This window comes from Delphinapterus leucas, chromosome 3 (genome assembly GCF_059928025.1).
Source record: "Delphinapterus leucas isolate spDelLeu-1000000601 "Yukka" chromosome 3, BTC_Dleu_Yukka2, whole genome shotgun sequence".
Classification (NCBI taxonomy): Eukaryota; Metazoa; Chordata; class Mammalia; order Artiodactyla; family Monodontidae; genus Delphinapterus; species Delphinapterus leucas.
In genome coordinates, this window is record NC_143131.1 from 114,622,267 (window position 1) to 114,641,773 (window position 19,507).

A 19,507-nucleotide genomic window follows, 5' to 3' on the forward strand; every position below is an offset into this window, starting at 1 on the left:
GAGCCCTTTCAGCTCTGATTCCATTCTGCATTTCCTTCTGCACGCGGAGACGTCCCTGCTTACGTCTGTCCCTGCTCCCCTGCCCGGCAGCCTCCGTTTCTCCTGTCATTCTCCCCATCTCTCCCCGCCTCCACACACACGTGGCCACAGGAACCAGTAAGTTCACACTTGGGGGGCTGACTTTCTGTTGTCCTCAAGGAGTTCCTGGTGAGGCCCCCTGAGCTATTGAGCTCTCTTGTGGCTTTGTAGGATGGAACTCAGACGCTGACACCCTGGAAGAAGGGTCTTTGGCCAGAAAAGTCTTTGGCTGGGGGCTCCAAGGCATGGAGTGTCAGCACCACGTGCATGGGGGACCCCAGAGATGATGAAGGAGAAGATCCCCCCTCCAACTGTGCTTCTCCAACTCCAGGGAAGGTCACCAGGCACTTTTAGAAAGAAGCTAAGCTTTGGGGGGCTTGACCAAATCCCACTTCCTCAACCCCAGCCATAGAGCCCTGGCATTTATCAGAGAAAGCCTGAGATTCCACGCATGCATGTTCCCGGTCCTATGGGCCCAAGGCTTGCGGCTCTCCCTAGGTTTAGCTACGAGAAGCTGGCAGACATATCCTACTTTGAAAAAGTGCTTCTCTACCCCCTAGAAATAATCCCATTGGCTGGAATTGTGAGTGTGAAATTGGAAGTAACCTTAGAGGTCATCTACTTTAGCTTCACCTTATTTTACAAAAGATCAGGAAGCTGAGACCCAGAGAGAGAAATGGACTTTCAAGGCCACCCTGCTAGGTATTGATGGATGACAAGCCTAGTCTCCTGATTCTAATACTGTTTAGTTACATCCTGTTGCCTTTGAAAGGTTGTGTGTCAGTCAGATCTCACGTTTGCTGCAGGAGATGACTGGTTTTCAAAGAGAAAACCGTGGGTTGGTCAAGATCAGTCCTGAGACCACCAGCCTGTTTAACCCTTTTAAATAGGGCTGAAAGGTTAGAAAGGAAAAGGCTGGGAGGAAGGCTGCGAGAGAAGGGGGAAGAGGAAATCAGGAGGATGGAGAGAGCAGGGCAGAGAAGAATGTGCATGGTGTCACTCCTCAGAAATATCCTGGGGGCTCATTTCTGGCACAGTGACACCCACAGCTCCCTAGCAGCCTGAGAATCCTAACGAATCTGTCTCTGAAAGATGAGTTAAAAGAAGATGAAACGTGGATAACAGATGAGCCAGGCTTCATCTTCACATGACTCACCCGGCCTTCCCTGAGACAACTCCAGTGGAATTAGTAAGAGCAGAATGTCCTGGGCTCACTGAGAGCACCTTCCCCCCCTCCAAAGTCCAGACTTCTGTCTGATCTGCCTGCTTCTCTTCTGGTGATGTCATTACACACCCTGTGAGTGGCCGCGGTGAGCGGTTCTGTGGTAAAGCCGCTGCAATTCAAGGCTGAGTTCTCTCCTGTCCTGAAGGGCACATCCATGTGAAAGAAAGGAAGGGGAAGGACAGGGCTGTTGGCTTCTGGTTCCAGGGCTTCCGAGGAGGGGCTGTGCTCACGCCGCTGGTGCAGGGGTGGCATTCGACGGGACAGGGGGTTTGCTATGAAGCAAGTCTTTCCTAGAACGCTTCCTTCCTTGTGACCTTGGAAATTCTCAGTCTTCTGGGTCTCACCAGGATGTTTTAGCTGAAGCTTTGCGTTTCAGACCTCCAGGAGGTGGTGAGTGTTCCACAGTGGACCAGTCTGAGTTAGAAGAGGAGGCTTTAAGGTTTTCTGCCAAATGACTTCAAAGTTTAAAACCATAAACGGCCAGACTTGTTCATCCAAATACAAAGAATCTCACAAACTGGCAATCAGTTGCCTCCTGGAAGGACAAGGAGATGGTTGAGGGGTGAGGGTGGATGGGGAGCATTTTACTATAGAATCCTTTGTAGATTTTGAAACTATATAATGTTTTCATTGATAAAAACTTTGTTTTTAATTTAAAGAAACAGAAGAACAAGCGTCTTGATAAAAAAAAAAGGGGGCTCTGTTTTTATTTTAAAGTGTGATCGTGAAGATTGAGAAAAACTTGATCATATATACAATACACTACCCTTCTTGGTTAGTACGTCAGAGAACCAGAAGACCATGGGCTGTTTAATCCAATGACCATTGCACACTACATGCATACATCTTACAGATGAAGAAACTGAGGCCCAGAGAGGAGACGGGACTGACTGGCGTGGTCTGGTTTAGTTAGTGGCAGACTCAGAGCCAGAAAGGCCCAGGGCTCCTTCGTCTCCTCCCTGCTGCCTCTCGGGAATGCTGCCCACTGGGTTCCCCATGAATTGTGTTGGAGATACATTTTTGGTGAGGATGTTTTCTAATGCCACCGCGGATATGCTGCCACCATCCTCTGACTGTATCCCGGTTGCATTGCTGTAGGTGATGGCGACTGCTGGGCACCTTGTACAAAGCTGAAGAGGCGTGACAAGCTTCTTGCCAACGAAAGGCACAAAGATGACCGAGCGTGTGGTCTCCTCTGAGAGCAGGCTATGTGCCCCATCGTGTCCCTTCCCAGAGCGAGGGCTGATGGCACGGGAGCGGGAGGGAAGTCCTGCCTAACACACGTGTGTGTCTCGTTACAGAGTCATCAGCTACGAGTGCTGTCCCGGATATGAGAAGGTCCCGGGAGAGAAGGGCTGTCCAGCAGGTGAATAAGCCTTGCCTGTTGGCACGGATGGAAAGGAAGGAGGGAGAGAGGAGCACCCACGTGAAGGGCAGCAGAGTCGGAATGGGGGTCCAAGGGATGGGGCTCCATGACAGGGCCAGAGGATGGAAGCTGGAAACAGCGGGTTTCCTGCGCTGCTCCTTCCTGTACAAGCCGACTGCCTAACACGCTGGGGGAACAGACTCCGATCCTGACCTGCCTGTGCCCCCTGCACCAGGCACAGGCTTCTGGCCTTGCTGTCTCTGGCTGGGAGTGATTCTAAACACATCCAGCATTTCTCATCAGCCCTGCTGGAGAGTGGATGGCGTGGGCCTGGTCTCCGGCTGGGCTGGGAACACCAGGCCGCCCCACCTCACGCTGTCGGAAGCCATCCCAATGGAGCTCGTAGGGTCCCACGATGGCCATGCAGGTCCACGGACGACGTGGTACCTGAGAATTTCCTAGATCCTTTCCTTTAGCCCCACGCACCCCTGGGGACTGTACAGAGGAGGATTTTTTTGCTTGTTTTAACTTTGAAATCTTCGCTATTTCGTTAGTTGAGAATGTGACAGTGAGACTTAAAAGGAAGGGGGTGATTTGGTTGGTGCCATGGTCACGAAAGGGGTGTGGTCGGCATGGGCTGGAGCTGGGGCCTTCCTGACTTCGGTGGCAGGACAGGTGGGAAACGTGGGATGGGGAAGGAGATGACCTGGAAGGTGGGACCCAGCCTCTGGGCCTTAGTTTCAGGCCCTTTAAAAGGAACACGAAGCTCCCTGTGTGAGGGGAAGGGCCTCCTGAGCTTCCGGCTACTTTCAGGAAATAACATTTTATTACTTATAAATACCTAAAGTACTTCCAAGATCTGTTTCATTCTGGTGGAGGCCATTAGGCAACCAGTTTCAAAAACAGCTAGATAGATCCGTAAGGCTAGCTTGTAACTGGATATCTGTTTCCGGTGTATGTTCCCACCTGTGTTATCTAAATGTCTATGAACAAAAGCTTTGCTCTGCTTTAGTTAAAAATGATTAAGAATGACCAATCAGTTGAGTTCAAGTAGGGAGGCACTTGGCCTGTGGAGTTGTTCTAAGAAGCACGTGACCAGCCTTTTGGGCTCCCCGACAGCAGGCTTTCTGGCCTTCTCCAGCGGGTGTGCCATCCCATCTCAGACAAGGGTATGGTCTGGTTGGAAGGGCATCCCACAGGCCATCCCCGCTCTGTCCTCTGCCCCTGCAGCCCTGCCGCTCTCCAACTTGTACGAGACCCTCGGAGTCGTTGGTGCTACCACCTCTCAGCTGTACACGGACCGCACGGAGAAGCTGAGGCCCGAGATGGAAGGGCCTGGCAGCTTCACCATCTTCGCCCCCAGCAACGAGGCCTGGGCTTCCTTGCCAGCTGTGAGATGACCTCCTTCTGCCCGGGGACCCATACTGGGGACGCTCTTACTGAGACTCTCTAGTGATTTCCCACTGTCTCAGGAAATGTCTTCCTTAAGCCCTCAGATAAAGCCATGGCACTTGAGCTAAAATAAGCCTCCCCAGGTGGCTTCCAATGCCCCATCCATTTAAGTGTCCAGACAGACGTTGATGCTCACGGGTGGGGGTCCTTGGCAGAATGGGGGTCCCCGGGGAACCTTTCCCAGGGTGGCAGGGACCCCTCTGTTGAACGTGGGGCCTGCAGCCCCCTCACTGCCGCGCTGACCCTCCTCCTAGGAAGTACTGGACTCACTGGTGAGCAACGTTAACATCGAGCTGCTCAACGCCCTCCGCTACCACATGGTGGACAGACGGGTCCTGACGGACGAGCTGAAACATGGCATGGCCCTCACCTCCATGTACCAGAATTCCAACATCCAAATCCACCACTATCCCAACGGGGTAGGGCATCCCGCTTCCACAGCTCTGCCCCGTGCCCCCGCTGAGCCCGCGCCCGGTCCACATGTGGGGCTGGCTTCTCGGGTGGTGTCCCGCGGGTGAGGTCAGCTGTGCATAGTCATCTGCCTCCAGCACCTGCTTCTCCGCCGCTCATGGAAGCCGCATTCTGTCCTGTGTTTTCCCCGCCTGGGCCTTCGAGGCTGTGCCTCCGAGGTGTTAACTGCTCACGCTTGCTCCTTCTCTGGGCAGATTGTGACTGTCAACTGTGCTCGGCTGCTGAAAGCCGACCACCATGCGACCAATGGTGTGGTGCACCTCATTGATAAGGTCATCTCCACCATCTCCAACAACATCCAGCAGATCATCGAGATCGAGGACACCTTCGAGACCCTTCGGGTGAGGGACTGTCCCGGGGGAGGCCCAGCTGGGGACCCACCACCTCCCAACAGGGCCTTCTTCTGTGGGAGGGGTGGAGGATGTCTCCATGTTCGTGGGCGCTTAGGTGACATGGAGCAAGTTCCTTGAAATTCCCATGAACATGGCGAGTCCACTAATCAGGCTGTCACCTTGACCCCAAGGAGACATGATAATTCCCTGCTGGGAACTTCCCCCTGCTGGTCTCCTATTTACTTTCCCTTCCTTGACTCCCCTGGGAAGCTCAGAGGCGGTGGCTGCAGCAGGACGGCTGCCTGGGCATGCGCTGTGGGTTCCAGCGGTGGTAGGGCCCTTCCTCCCAGTTGCTGGTTCTCTCGTGTGGGACTAGATAAATGGCCTTTCAGCCTGCATGATCTTCTGGATCACACGACCCCACCATGGGACCCCTGATGTAGCCATACCCCTGTTTCCTTGGAGCCCTGACCATCAGAGAGGACACAAGTATAGACACAGGCACGGAGTCTGGGATTAGACTTCTGGCTTGAGTTCTGCCTGCTCTGGGGCCCCAGAATGCTGTTCCTGCCCCCCTGCCCAGCAGGCATTTATCTTACTACTGGGGTGGCAAATGGGCCTTCCTCTTGGCACCGGCTGCTCAGAGGAAGTTAGCACAGGCTGCCCTGTCAGGGTTTTTGCCCCGATTCAAGGAGAACTTCCTGACCACAAAGGATACCAAGTGGGCGTGGGATGCTTCTTCCCCTGGAGATCGCCAACACAGAGAGACAAACATCCCCAGGCTGGGCTGGCACTCAGGTGTCCTTAGGAAGTGGCTCTGGAGGGCCCTAGGGAACCTGCCCTCTAAGCTCTTCCCATGCTTTCCTTCCGGGTCACTCAAAGGTCAGGGGTCTGCAGGGGGACAATGTTCCCACAAAGTTGGTGGCACAGCTTTTGATTTATAGCAGCTGGTCCCCACTGAGTAACGTCCTCTTACTGTTTAGGTTTGGTACATATTCCTTCCTTTTTTCTTCCCTTTGGCTCTTCCGAATGCCCATCTGTCCTTCTGCTAACACATACTCGTTAAGCACCTGCTACTTCCCAGGTGTGCTCTGTGTGCCCGAGGAATAGAGGAGAACAAGACAAAGCTCTGTCCCCACTGGCACTGGTATTCTTCTGGGGGACACAGACAAGAAACAGACAAGGCAGTCACAGGTCATGCTAAGTGCTGTGAAGTCAGGCAGTAAGTGGTGAGCAGAGGAGGCCCATGGGGACCAGCTGGTCCGGGAAGGGTCTGTCTGGAAGAGGTGACCTTTCAGCTGAGGCCTGAATATTGGAAATGACCAGTTATACAAGACACAGGGGCAAGAGCTGAGCTGGCAGAAGGGAGATGGAGAGTAAGGCTCCGAAGCAGGATGAGCAGGAAGGAGGCCTGCGGGGCTGAGTGAAGAGTACTAGGCAGCCAACAGGTGAGGCGGGAGTGGCCAGGCTGGTGAGGCCCGATCCTACGGGGCCTTGCAGACCCTGCGAGGAGTGTGTCTCATCCTGGGAGCAGCCGGATGCTTTTAGAAGATCATTTTCCTGCTCTGTAGAGAAGGCGTTATGTCATCATTATGCTCACGGAGCCCACACAAATAATTATCGCCAGTAACGATTGAATTGCACGATGTGAGAAGGACAGCAAGCTGTACAAGTGTGTCTAATAGACTCATTTTCATCTGGGGGCGGGGCAGGGGCTGGGCAACACCAAGTTGACTACCTAGAGAAATGACATTTTCATCAAGGCCCAAGGAACAAATAGGAATCAGAGAAGCAAAGAAGGGGGCAAGGGCAGAGGGAACAGCAGGACAACAGCCCCGGGGTGGAAAGGAGAAAGGCAGGGCAGCAGCTAAGAGGTGGTCAGAGTGGGCGGAGCTCAGGCTGGCAAGGCTCCTGGAGGCCATGGGAAGATGTAAGCCTTGGTTCAGCCTATCTTTTCATCCAGGGCTTCTACAGAAGTCTGGATCCCTCCAGAGGAGCACTGGTGAGACCATGCGTGCCCAGAGCCTTCAGGGAACGCTGCATCTTCTCCCCTCCCCACAGGCTGCTGTGGCTGCATCGGGGCTCAACACCCTGCTCGAAGGTGACGGCCAGTACACACTCTTGGCTCCGACCAATGAGGCCTTCGAGAAAATCCCTGCTGAGACCTTGAACCGGATCCTGGGGGACCCAGAGGCCCTGAGAGGTGAGCACCCCTGGGCTTCTGCTGCCGTGTCATTGGAGTGGCCAGACTAAGGCCAAGGCCTGCTCTTGTCCAAGATAGACACGCTGCCTGCCGTCCTGTCCCATTGCGCCCAACTGACTGTATCTCTGCAGAGGCCACAGCAGAGCGCTGGTCAGAGGGGCGGGTGAGGAATCCAGCAGCCTTTTTCTAGGGACACAGCTGGGCTGAGGAGGGAGGTCGAGCTGGAGGTCCAAAGCAAGCTGTGGCCAGAGTCTGGAAGAGTTAAAGGCCCAAATGATCAAAGCTAGAGTGAGGCTGCCGGAGTGGGCAGCAGCTTGGAGGTGTGGGGAGGGGGTGGCAGGTGCTGGCATCCTCGAAATGGAATCATCATGTTGACCCTTGAACTCTTCCTGTGTCTGGCCGGGGGCCTCAGGTATAATCCAAAATTACAATGAAAAACCCGAAACAGTCAACTCTTGACTCTTCATTGCTGAGTCCTTCCTAACCTTCTCAGTGAGCTGATAAGTTAGGAGGAGTATCGATTATTGCTGGAGGAGAGGGAAGGACCATGTGAGGGCATGTGAGGGAGATTAGGAAGGGAGGCCAGGCTCTGCCACCCCAGCTCCCCAACTCCAGGACCACTGATATGCTGCTTGCGGGTCCCTGGGTCCCCTTCAAAGGGGAGTAGGCCCCAGGTCCCCTGCGCACTCCAACCCTCCAATCACACTTATTCCTCCCAAATATAATCCAGGGATGACTTCATTTCTTTTGAATCTATTAAACCCACCTTCGAAATGCCTAATGCATTTCAGACACCCCATAAATGTAAAACGTTCTCCTTGCAGCTATGCAGGGCTGGGAAAGGGCACATTTCTGAAAGCACAGATGGGGATCTCTTATGTCCAGATATTGTGGTGCCAGGAACCCAGGCCGCAAAAGTGAGCATGGTACAGTCAAGGAAGTTTAAACCACGTTGGTGTAACAGGCTTAAAAACGGGTCACTGGGGATCTGATGTGCTGAGCGTAGTACTCAGAGATACTCCCAAGGTCACAGGGATGAGGGCAGAGATGGGCATCCGCAGCCTGAGGATCCTGAAGGCTTCCGAGGAGATGAGACTTGGGTGCATCTCAGCATTTTAGCTTTTTAGTTAGAGCTGTTTTCCCCCTAAAACATGTTTTGTACGGGGCACATTTTTATCTTTGTAGCTATCAGAACACCTTATTATAAAGTGAAAAAACACCCCAAGTGTATCCCTTTTGCACATCTGCCTTTTCCCACTTTAAGCTGTTTGCTCAAAGCGAGGGAGCTGTGTGTGGGGCTGCCACTGCAGGCTGGAGGGCGGGCGGCCACGGTCCACCTGACAGCCTCCTGGTTGCTAGCGGGTCGGCAGATGGACGAGAAGTGCCCGTTCGCAGGCTGGCTTCCAGCCCTGGCCTGGCTCACCCTCCGAGGGGCCCTGGCAGGTCACCCACCTCCCCACCCCCGGTCTTCAGCTTCCTTCCCTGAGAAACTAAATCCCCAAAGGCCTCATTCCCACCGCGGTCTTGCCGTCCTTTGTCTTCCCCACTGGCTGAATCGGGTCAGCACTGGCCTTCAAGGCCCTCAGCACTTCTGCGGGGCCTCAGAGCTTCCTCCTGCCTGTGACAGTGCGGTTTTGGTTCCCACACTCAGGACACATTGGAACTCGCCTCCGTGGTGAGCACGCAAGACAAAGGGCCCCGGGGACCCTGGTGAGCGACAGTCCCGGAACGGCTCTGCCTGGCTGGGACTGGGGCACGTCCCCTCCACTGCTCCTGCAGCCTCAGCGCCCCCAGCCCCTGCCCTGTCCCTAAAGCAGCACTTGGGCAAGTAATTAAACGATTCTATGATTTACGGGTGGAGTGAATGGGGCCGCAGAGACCATGTCTTACTGATCACCGTCCCCAACCTCTAACAGGCCCTGACAACTAAGTAGACCCTTGGGGTAAAATGAACAAAAACAAATAAAATGTATAAATAATTCAGAACTTTCATTTGCTACAGTTTTCATCTTTTTCTGCCACACTTTACATTTTCATAAAGGTCGTAGATAAAAAAAAAATCCCAAGGTAAACTCATTTGAGTTTTCCCCCTATCTGGGAAGTTCAGATACAAATAAGAGAATTCACCCTGAAGTTCAGGTACTAAGAAGCTAATCACGAGCACTTGTTGGGCGTTTACTCTGTCGTCAGCCGCTGTGCTGGGTGCTCACACTCAGAGTTTCACGTCATCCTTACAATCAGCCCTAGGAGATGAATGCTGTGCTTATCTCCACTTGACCAATGAGGAAGTTGAGACTCAGAGAGGCTCAGTGACTCGCCCAGGGTCCCACAGCTGCTAAGTGGCCGAGCAGGGATTCAAACTCAGGTAGACTGCACGGAGCCCAACTAGTTTTAGAGGCTAGGAGGAGGAGAGAAAGAGGAGGATCCAGGCCACGTGGTACCCCAGGCTCGTCTGATTATTAGCCTCGGAGAGAATGGAATCCTAGCCAGGGCAGGCGGCGAACTGGCGCCTCAGGTCAGCCCGGCTGGCACTGACTTGACCTGTGTCCTGTTCGGCCCCCAGACCTACTAAACAACCACATCCTGAAGTCGGCCATGTGTTCCGAAGCCATCGTGGCGGGGCTGTCCTTGGAGACCCTGGAGGGCACCACGCTGGAGGTGGGCTGCAGCGGGGACACGCTCACCATCAACGGGAAGCCCATCATCTCCAACAAAGACGTCGTGGCCACCAACGGTGTGATCCACTTCATCGACGAGCTGCTCATTCCAGACTCAGGTGATCCAGGCCTCGGGGGCCTCGGGCCTGCCGGGTCTGCTGTCCCCTGTGCCGTCCACGGTGGCGCGGCTGGGGGAATTTGGGGATCTTGGGAGCCGCTTCCCTGTCTGCACCCAGCTCACAGCCTTCCAGGAGAGACAGCCTGGGCACCTGGCAGGTTGCAGCCAGATTTTGGAGAGTCTTGAGCTGCAGGCCTGGGAGTCCAGGCGTTACCTTGTGGGCAGGGGAGAGCCATTGGAGGTGTCTGGGGAGGGAGCGACTCAATCACGGAAGCCTTTCAGAAGATCTGCCCGCGCTGGTTGGGCGCAGAGGGCCATTTGCTGACTTCAGAGCGTTTGCCTTCTCAATCATGCCCAAGGATCCCAGGGTCACTGACCCAGGGAAAAATGACTGAATGGACTTTGGCTTGGGTCCCCTTCAGCATCCTTACCCCATCCTGGATTTCCAGGCAGTTCTACTGCTAACGAGTGAGGGAATTTCATAGGAAAAAACAAACCCAGAAGAACACTTTCTGTGGGTGTGGTCACTGGCATTGTCAACTCTTCAGAAGCCATGACACAGACAAATGCTTTCTTCCTCCCCAGCATTGGACAGGACCCTGACCAAGGGCTGGGACAGAGGCCCTCTGCCCAACTGAGCCTCACCTCACTTCCCCAACCGGTGAGGTTTTCTGGGTGACCATTCCCCTGATGACACAAACCCGCTGTGCCCCAGCAGTGTTTAGAGGGGTTGTTGACTCAAGAGATGACATGCCTGCTGACGTATGTCATGCTCTGGGATGGACGAATGATAAATGAAAACAGTACTTCTAACTTTTGAGCCCACTTTCTCCTTCCTTATAGCCAAGACGCTATTTGAGTTGGCTGCGGAGTCTGACGTTTCCACAGCCGTTGACCTTTTCAGACAAGCTGGCCTTGGCACTCATCTCTCTGGAACTGAGCGATTGACTCTCCTGGCCCCCATGAATTCTGTCTTCAAAGGTATCGTGGGGAAGGCATCCCTGTGCGTTTGTCTCTGGGGACAGCTGCCCCACCGCTGTCACCTCCACAGCACCCTCCCCAATTCACAGCTCCCCGTGGACCATTCGTGCTTCCACCCAGCTCAGCCAAAAGCAGATGTGACTTCACCAGAAAGTGAAGAGGCCCTGCCATTTCATTTGGTAGAGCAGAGGATGCAGTCTTGTCCTCAGAATTCAAGAGTGTGCATCTGTTGGGAGAGCAGATCACTCCCTTGTCTTTTTATTTGCGGGGTCAGTTGCCAATGTGATAGTCAGGAGGTCAGAGTGAGGATACAGCTGAGCCATGGCCATGGGGAAGGCAGAGAAGGGCCAAGTTGTGTCCGTGCCTACCACTCCCTCTTAGGGCAAAATTCCAAACACCCTTGATTATCTAGACTTTTTTTTTTTTTTTTAATTCTCAGAAGATGCCAGATGTTAAGGAATATTGGCAGCCTTGCTTGATTTCTCAATTTCTATTTCCAAATGGAAGGAGGGACGGGCTTTCTGCTGCATTGTCTGGACCTGACCACACCTCCTCTTGCAGATGGAACCCCTCCAGTTGATGCCCGATTGAAGAATTTGCTTCTGAGCCACATGATTAAAGATCAGCTGGCCTCCAAGTATCTGTACCACGGACAGATCCTAGAAACTCTGGGCGGCAAAAAACTGAGAGTTTTTGTTTACCGTAATGTAAGTTCTGGGCCCTCAATCGTGCTCTTTCCTTGTCTCAGCTCCAAGAAATGCAAGCTATATTCGTGTTAAAAAAAAAAAAAAAGTGTTCAATAAGCAGGAGCTACACTCAGCCCTCCTTGGTCCAGAAGCTTCTCTTCCCTCTTCTCCTGTTTCTTCTCTCTCTTCAAACCCAGTAGTTACCCTGGAATATCAAATAGGAAGTACAACACAACATAGCCCTGGCTCGGGACCAGCCAGCACCATTTGGCTAAAGACGGTTGTCGTTTGTTAAATAAATAAATGAAGAGACTCGATCTCTTTATTTGATCATTGTCAATGGCCCTCTCGTGTCACGTAATAATCCCATTATGGGCCCTCTCTGTACATTTATTGGGGCCTCTATAGCTCTTCTTTCTTTAAGGAACGCCATTTTTATTTTCTTCTTTCCTGGAGGAAACACATGCTTTTATCCTAGTCTTGACGCTGCAGCCCCGTATATATTCACTGATCTCTGCGGATGAAGCCATCAGGACATGCCCTGAACAAATCGGGAGGCCCCTGCTTTGGGTTGGGGGGTAACCTGGCCTCTCTCTGCCCCTCTTTTGTACAGAGCCTGTGCATTGAGAACAGCTGCATCGCCGCCCACGACAAGAGGGGCAGGTACGGGACCCTGTTCACCGTGGACCGAGTGCTGACCCCCCCAGTGGGCACCGTCATGGACGTGCTGAAGGGAGACAGTCGCTTCAGGTAACCGGCCCCATCCCAGGGCGGTGCTTCTGCAAGTGGCCGTGCTGGGGCAGGACGGTGGCCTCAGCTGTCTGTCGAGCTCCCCACTTCCTCGAGGCTCCAGTGAACACTGGCCCTGCGCCCGTGTGATCTCCCAAGCCAGGGATTCGGAAAGGACGAGGGTCACCTTGAAAACTTAGGTAGAGAAGAAGGGTCGCTTCTGGGAGGGTAATCCTCACACCCGTGGGAACAGGGAGGGGGCTGCACCTGTATTCCTGAAGGGCAAGGGAAACATCCTGCTCTCCTTTTTAAGTCCCAGGGGAGCTGAGCACACCTGGCTTTGCGCGCATGGTGAGCCTCACTCTGTGTCGTGTCTGCTTACTGCCCCTGAAGTTTCCTTCCTTCTCAGGCTCCTGATGTCCCTTTGTTTTCTTGCCTCGCTCTCTCCATTTCTGGCTTGCTCACTCACCACTGGGTGCTGTGGCATCGAGCATTTCCTGTCGCTGAATTCAGCCATCTGCACGAGAGCCTAGGAGACCGCCCACCCTCTGCCCCACCCCCACTCCCCGGAATCACATCCCTCGGTCCCTGGGGCTCAGTCAGTCTCTGGGTCAGCCATGGCACTGACCTCTCCCTACCTCCTTCCGCCTCTGGCCACTGACTTCTGGCTTTTAACTGAGCTTAGCATCTATGGAGAGAAGATGCAGAAAGGAATCGTTTCCTGTCTGTACGAAAACCAGCAAGGGGTGTGAATGCCAGTGCTCTGGGCTCCACCTACCCACAGCGGTGCGGTGTTTGGGCAAATGACAACCCCCTCTCACACACACAGAGGGGGGTGACCTTTTCCGTGTATGTATCCGCAGCATGCTGGTAGCCGCCATCCAGTCTGCAGGGCTGACCGAGACCCTCAACCGGGAAGGGGTCTACACGGTCTTCGCCCCTACCAATGAAGCCTTCCAAGCCTTGCCACCGGGAGAGCTGAACAAACTCTTGGGTAAAGAGCAACCTAAGTACATTTTTCAACTTCTCTAAAGTAACTGTATCGGTCACGGTTTCAGCAGGAAACAGTTGGCACATTATGAAGGGTTTGACTGTAAGGAATTTAATGACAAGACTATTTGCAGAGGTGTGGGCAGGGTTAAAGGAACCAGCAAAGGGTGATGGTACCCAGTGTTTACCGCTCCAGGCCTGGGGGAGCTGGGGGCAGGGGATGGTGGGGGGAGGGCCGGTCCGGGGAGACCCTAGGAGGGGGGGTATAGCACCGTGGCTAGAGCCACAAACAGCTGCTGTCAGAACCACAGCAAGGAGGCCACTGGGTGCCTTGGCCTCCTTCAGCGGCCGCCTGGCAGCTGATCGCAGGAGGGTGAGGGAGCCTGGATGATGCACTTCCCGGTGGTCAGCTTCCCCGGGCAGTGAACAAGCCAGAGAAGAGTAGAAGGGAATTGAGGGTAGATGACCACCAGCCCAGTCAACAAGGCATGGCTTCCCCTGTGGACCCGTGAGAACCTGCTCATGAAGCCATTTACCTGCATCACATGTACCTCGGGATGAAAGCTTTACCGAGAAGCTCCTCAAGGCCCTGAGCAATTATGTTGAGTATGTTTGAGAGACAATCTAGTGGTGAAGAGCTTGGGCTTCCAGATTACCTGAAAGCAGACCAAACCCTGGCTCTGGCGTTTACCAGCTGAGTGACCTCTTGCAGGTTGCTTAACCTCTCTGGGCCTCGGTTTTCCCATTAGTAAAATGGGGGTGGTAAGAGTACCTTGCTCAGAGTGTTAATAAGGATTAAATGAGCATTGCCAACAATGCTGGGCACATGTCCCCCATCAATAATGGGATAATGGCTATGATGGTGCGGAGGTAGGATGGGCCTGCGGTGTTTACTCTGACGCATGCCTGTGAACGACGCATCCACCCAGTGCAGAAGGGTGAGTCTGAGGAGGAGGAGGAAGGATCTTGGCTAAGCCTTGGGACCCAAATCGTCTACACCTCCCTTCCCGCTCTGGAGTACAGAACAAAAAGCTCGGGTAGCTGTGAACCGAATTTGTGTCCTGTTTAATTTTCCCTATTGCTAAGTGAATGCCTGTGTCTGTGGTGCTGACGTATGTTCCTGAGGAGAGGGGAGACATTCATCCTGGACATAAACTTGCCATTCTCTCTCTGTTCAGGAGGAACGGAATATTCCCCAGGTGTCCCAAGCCTGCTTGGCTTGCCTTTCATTTTCATCTGTGCGGGAGCTGAGGGAGGGATTGGGCAAAGCTCCCCCTACACGCCCTTCCTCAGGCCTGTGGGCAGGATTAGACCCCAGCACGCCTGGAGCATGGAGCCCGTCCCCCGTGTTAGAGGTCGATCCAGATGTTAGAGATCTCAGAAGAAGGAGACCTCTCCCCTCCTGGGGGCTGGCTTGGCTCAGCACCTCCAGGCCGTATTTTTGTGGAAGGGAAACTCTTGCCAGCTCCAAGCTGTAGATGTCTGGAAATCCCTTTGTACCTGGTGCCTCCATCCCGTGGCACTCATGTGGATTCGTCCATAACCAAGTGAACTCCCCAAAATACTTTAAAGCTTCCTCTGTTCTCAGTTTCAGGTTGCTGGAAATAGCCGTCCATAAGCCCTGGGGATGCCCAGCCATTTGGCTGGTAACATGAGTATCAGGGGCAGCCTCGATGCAGAGGAGAGGGCAGCTGGCAGCCTTAAGATTGCCTCCCACTCTTAATTTGGGGACTGCCTGTGCACCTTTACGAGTAATTGGCTGCTTTCTGCAGTGGGTGGAGGAGCTGATGTGGGCCGGAAGGAATGCTGAGACGTGACGAGGAGGGACGCTGTGGAGGGATCTCCCCTTCGGCCCTGACCTCATCGGCTCCATAGCTCCTCCAGACCGCAGCTGTCGACTCTTTTAAGTTCTCCCTTCAGGAAACAGCCGTCTCAAAATATGCATTTGTGGGCAGAATGTGTAAATATTTCACTACTGTGTTATAACTATTGGGAGCCATGTTGATGATGAGATGTCTCACATGCCAGTGCTGTAAAGGCCCCTGGCTTTCCAAGCAAATATTTAGTCATGGAAACATGAGTCATACTCACAGAAGAGTACAGATTAACTCCTTCTCAGCATCACAGAAGCATGTACTTAACCTAGCAGCCCATCCAGTGCACAGGTAGAGTCATGGCCACGGCCATATGCCTTGTTTCCCTGACCATTATGCACATGGTGGGTCGGAGGGCAGAGCACACAGTAGGTGCTCAATAAGTGCTTATTACCTGGGCAGGGGGTCCTCCATCTTGGGGGTGACTGCTTACATCTTCTCCTTTGGGCCCTCCCTGACCACACCAGTTACCAGCCTTAGGATTAACTCTGCTTTCTTTTCCCACAAACCTGCAGGCAACGCCAAGGAGCTTGCCAACATCCTGAAATACCACGTTGGCGATGAAATCCTGGTTAGCGGAGGCATCGGGGCCCTGGTGCGGCTGAAGTCTCTCCAAGGCGACAAGTTGGAAGTCAGCTCGGTGAGTACGTTGAACAATTAAAAGGCTGGCCGTGCCCTACCACTGGGATTTAGGGCACATCTCGTCCCTAGGATGGCATTAGACACACACTCTGTGTTTAAGAAGCATCTTGAATCTCTGAGTGTATTTTGAAAGAAAAGAGAAGAAAAAAGGAAAGAAAAGAAAAAAGAAGGGGCTTCCTTGGTGGCGCAGTGGTTGAGAGTCCGCCTGCCGATGCAGGGCACACGGGTTCGTGCCCCGGCCCGGTAGGATCCCACGTGCTGCAGAGCGGCTAGGCCCGTGAGCCATGGCCGCTGAGCCTGCGCGTCCAGAGCCTGTGCTCCACAACGGGAGAGGCCACAGCAGTGAGAGGCCCGCGTACTGCAAAAAACAAAAAAGGAAAGGAAAAGAAAAAGAGTCTTCAGGGAAATCAAGGGAGATTGTGGTTAGACCGGAATAAGAACTTCCAGATCTTCAGGGGAATAAAGCATCTGATTGGCATCTGGGAGAAGCTATTAAATCTCCCTTTCCTTAAGGAAATGACAGTTACTTACAAGTCTTGAAAGATCAATTCCCAGTCCCCTTCCCACTCTATCCCCCCCAAGTCCAGGGGTTCACTGAGCCGTACCATGAACCAGACCAACCCAGGAGGCCTTTTCTTCTGACGCTTGTTCTGTGAACCTTCCCTTACTCTGCTGCCTTTGGAGCTGCCTCCGAGGGTCCCTACCTTGAAGAGAGGGAACAGATAGGCAGCCCAGCTCTGCGGAGCTGCCTGTGGCCTCCCTGGCTGTACCAGCCAAGGCCACTGACACCCTGTGGAGGGACCACCCTTGCAGCATGTGGCTGGCTCAGCTTCTGCTCCCTGTGCCTCTCTCCTGGCCTCCAGCCATCCCTGTGCTCACCAGCTTCTCCCGGGAGCACGGGAAGGCAGGCAGGGATGGCATGACTTGTTTGACTTCTGCAGGTCACCTGAGAATCTCCCAGCTCCTAGTCTGGGATGTCAGGGTCCTGTCGGTCTCAGGCTCCAGTTCCCCCTTCTCCCTTGGGTCGTTCAGGAAAGCCTGAGACAGATTTACCCTGTGAGAAACTCTGAAGCCAGGCATGGAGGAAAAGTGGAAAGAGCCCTTCACCCGGAGCTGGACGCCTGGCTTCTGTTCCCAGCTGCCCCACCTGCTCAGCTTAAAGGAGGCCATAATATCGACCTCCTCACCACGCTCTGCTGTGAGGCTAAGGGAATCACACAAAAGAGCATTTTGTAAATTGCAACATGCTGGGTCCTCACAAGGATGAAATTGAGTCTCCCAGACCGAAGGTCTGTAGCTGACAGCGTCTGTTCCAGTCACCAGAGTATCCCCAGCACTTAGCACAGGGTCTGGCATCCGGAAGTGCTCAGTAAACATTTGCTGGGTTTAAGAATGGATAAGGGAAACGTGCTTGGTGTTCAACAATTGCTGTCTCTTTTTCTCCCAGAAAAACAATGTGGTGAATGTCAATAAGGAGCCTGTTACTGAAGTTGACATCATGGCCACCAATGGCGTGGTCCACGCCATCTCCAGTGTCCTGCAGCCTCCGGGTAAGGCCCTAAAGAACCACGTCCCCGCTCATCCTGCTGCTGGCCCTTCTCGATACACAGCCGTTGGTGCTCGATAGAAACCCTGCTGTAAGCAAAGATGAGAATGATGTGGGATGTGTGGACTGAGCATCTGTGGACGGCATTGCTGGGTCTGGTTGAAAAGTAACTTAGGAACTCTTGGTTCAAAGGCACTACACCCAGCAGCTCAAGGACAGATTTCTCTTTGCTGAATTGCCCGGCTGTCCTAGCCCTGTTCGAACAGAGCCCAGTTGTTTGTTACATGTGAACGCTGTGAACACGGGTCAAAGCACCCCTCCTGCAGCATCCCGCCCTGGGTGAGCTCTCTTTACCTCCAGCAAAGCTGCACTGGAGCCTAGCCTCTCTCCTCAACCTGTGCATTCACCTTTCTTTGAGCTCTCTCCCCACGGGCCAAATTCCACCACGAGTTATGGAAAGTTATAAAGGAAGACTTCGTCTGAGAATGTAAGCCAGAAAACCCAACAGTGCCCCCTCAGTCCTGGTGGTTATGAATGACACGCTAATCATTTCTCTCTCATTGAAGCTGCCTTTCCTTTTATCTGCAGCCAACAGACCTCAGGAACGGGGGGACGAGCTCGCAGACTCTGCGCTTGAAATCTTCAGACAGGCATCCGCGTTCTCCAGGGTAAGATGCCTGCCTATGCTGGCCCCGGCCCTGAACAGCCTTGGGTCCTGTGCTTGGGCTCCTGTCTTCCTTGGCTGTCCTCCCAGGGCTCTCCCGTAATTTCTCTCCACTCCCATGGGGCATCCTTAGCCCTGGCCCGTGTGGAGTTTGGAGAAAAGAACCCAGGCAGCCCCGGCTTCCTTTGTGGGCGACAGCCGAGGCCTTCCAAGCGAGGCGTCTGAGCCTCAGTGCATGGGGAAGCCGTAGCTGGTGAGAACGGACACAGCTCTGGAATCCAGCTGACCGAGAAGGGCACTCCATCTTGAATTTTCCTTACAGCGGACTGGCCTGCCCTGAGCCTGGGCTCCGAGTCACTCTTCTGTTTTCTGTGATGCAGCCCGCCATGGCCAGTGCTGGGGCCCTGCTGGGCAGAGGTGTGGGTGCCGGATCCAGGGCCCTGTCTGTGTGGGGCACCTCCCTTCCTTGCCTCAGCGCCACCTCCGTCTCAGAACCTCTCGGACTTTCTGTGCTTTTCCTCCCATTCCCCAGCTTGCCCAGGGCCCAGGGGTCCCACTCAGGCTCCCTTCAGGTCAGGTGGAGCCCCTTGGGAATACGGGTCATGTTACAGAAGGTTTGCATTCCCACAGAAGAGCCTGCTGGAGGTAGTCTTTAAACCAGAGGTATGGAGCTGGAATACGTCCCTTTACTTTTGGACATAGGGCTCTCCTTCGCGCCCCTTGAGGAGGGTTCTTGGCCCAGAGTTCCTATTCCTGAGAGCCACCCCCTGTGCGGTCCCAGCTCCGCAAGCTCCAGTGGATAGTCTGGGGGGAAGCCCGACTTCGGGGCATCCCAGCAATGTCCGCCTCAGAGCCCCCTTGGTTGGGGCTAGCGCATCATCACTTGGGGCTGCCACGACTGACTGAGTGGCTCCCCGGGGCCCAGCAGTTCCACATCCCCCTTCCTCTTCCTCATTCCCACCATTTTTTTTTTTTAAGAAGATGTTGGGGGTAGGAGTTTATTAATTAATTTATTTATTTTTGCTGTATTGGGTCTTCGTTTCTGTGCGAGGGCTTTCTCTAGTTGTGGCGAGCGGGGTCCCCTCTTCATTGCAGTGTGCGGGCCTCTCACTATTGTGGCCTCTCTTGTTGTGGAGCACAGGCTCCAGACGCGCAGGCTCAGCAGTTGTGGCTCACGGGCCTAGTCGCTCCGTGGCATGTGGGATCCTCCCAGACCAGGGCTCGAACCCGTGTCCCCTGCATTAGCAGGCAGATTCTCAACCACTGCACCACCAGGGAAGCCCCCATCCCCACCATTTTTTTCTGAGCAAGGATGGCAATGGGCAAAGCCACTGCCATGAGCAGGTGTAGGTATTACATCCACTAGAAAACTTGACACCTTGTGTTTTCTTTCAGGCTACCCAGAGCTCTGTGAAACTAGGTAAGTGTGGTCTGGGTTTGAAATCCTTGTAGACTTGTTTGGGTCTTACCCCCAAGCAGGCCCAAACCTGCCA

General features: G+C 53.8%; 1 protein-coding gene across 1 annotated transcript in view; it reads left to right on the forward strand.

Moving 5' to 3' along the window:
• TGFBI (transforming growth factor beta induced) overlaps positions 1 to 19,507 on the forward strand; it is a 32,470-nt gene that overhangs the window by 11,913 nt on the left and 1,050 nt on the right. Inside the window, exons 3-16 of the mRNA XM_022588860.3 lie at positions 2,605 to 2,669; positions 3,900 to 4,060; positions 4,376 to 4,540; positions 4,787 to 4,933; positions 6,986 to 7,127; positions 9,691 to 9,903; positions 10,746 to 10,883; positions 11,445 to 11,590; positions 12,183 to 12,319; positions 13,162 to 13,292; positions 15,678 to 15,802; positions 17,252 to 17,354; positions 17,939 to 18,018; positions 19,410 to 19,434. Coding sequence (XP_022444568.2) covers positions 2,605 to 2,669; positions 3,900 to 4,060; positions 4,376 to 4,540; positions 4,787 to 4,933; positions 6,986 to 7,127; positions 9,691 to 9,903; positions 10,746 to 10,883; positions 11,445 to 11,590; positions 12,183 to 12,319; positions 13,162 to 13,292; positions 15,678 to 15,802; positions 17,252 to 17,354; positions 17,939 to 18,018; positions 19,410 to 19,434 — 1,778 coding nt within the window. The remainder of the gene's footprint in view (positions 1 to 2,604; positions 2,670 to 3,899; positions 4,061 to 4,375; positions 4,541 to 4,786; positions 4,934 to 6,985; positions 7,128 to 9,690; positions 9,904 to 10,745; positions 10,884 to 11,444; positions 11,591 to 12,182; positions 12,320 to 13,161; positions 13,293 to 15,677; positions 15,803 to 17,251; positions 17,355 to 17,938; positions 18,019 to 19,409; positions 19,435 to 19,507) is intronic.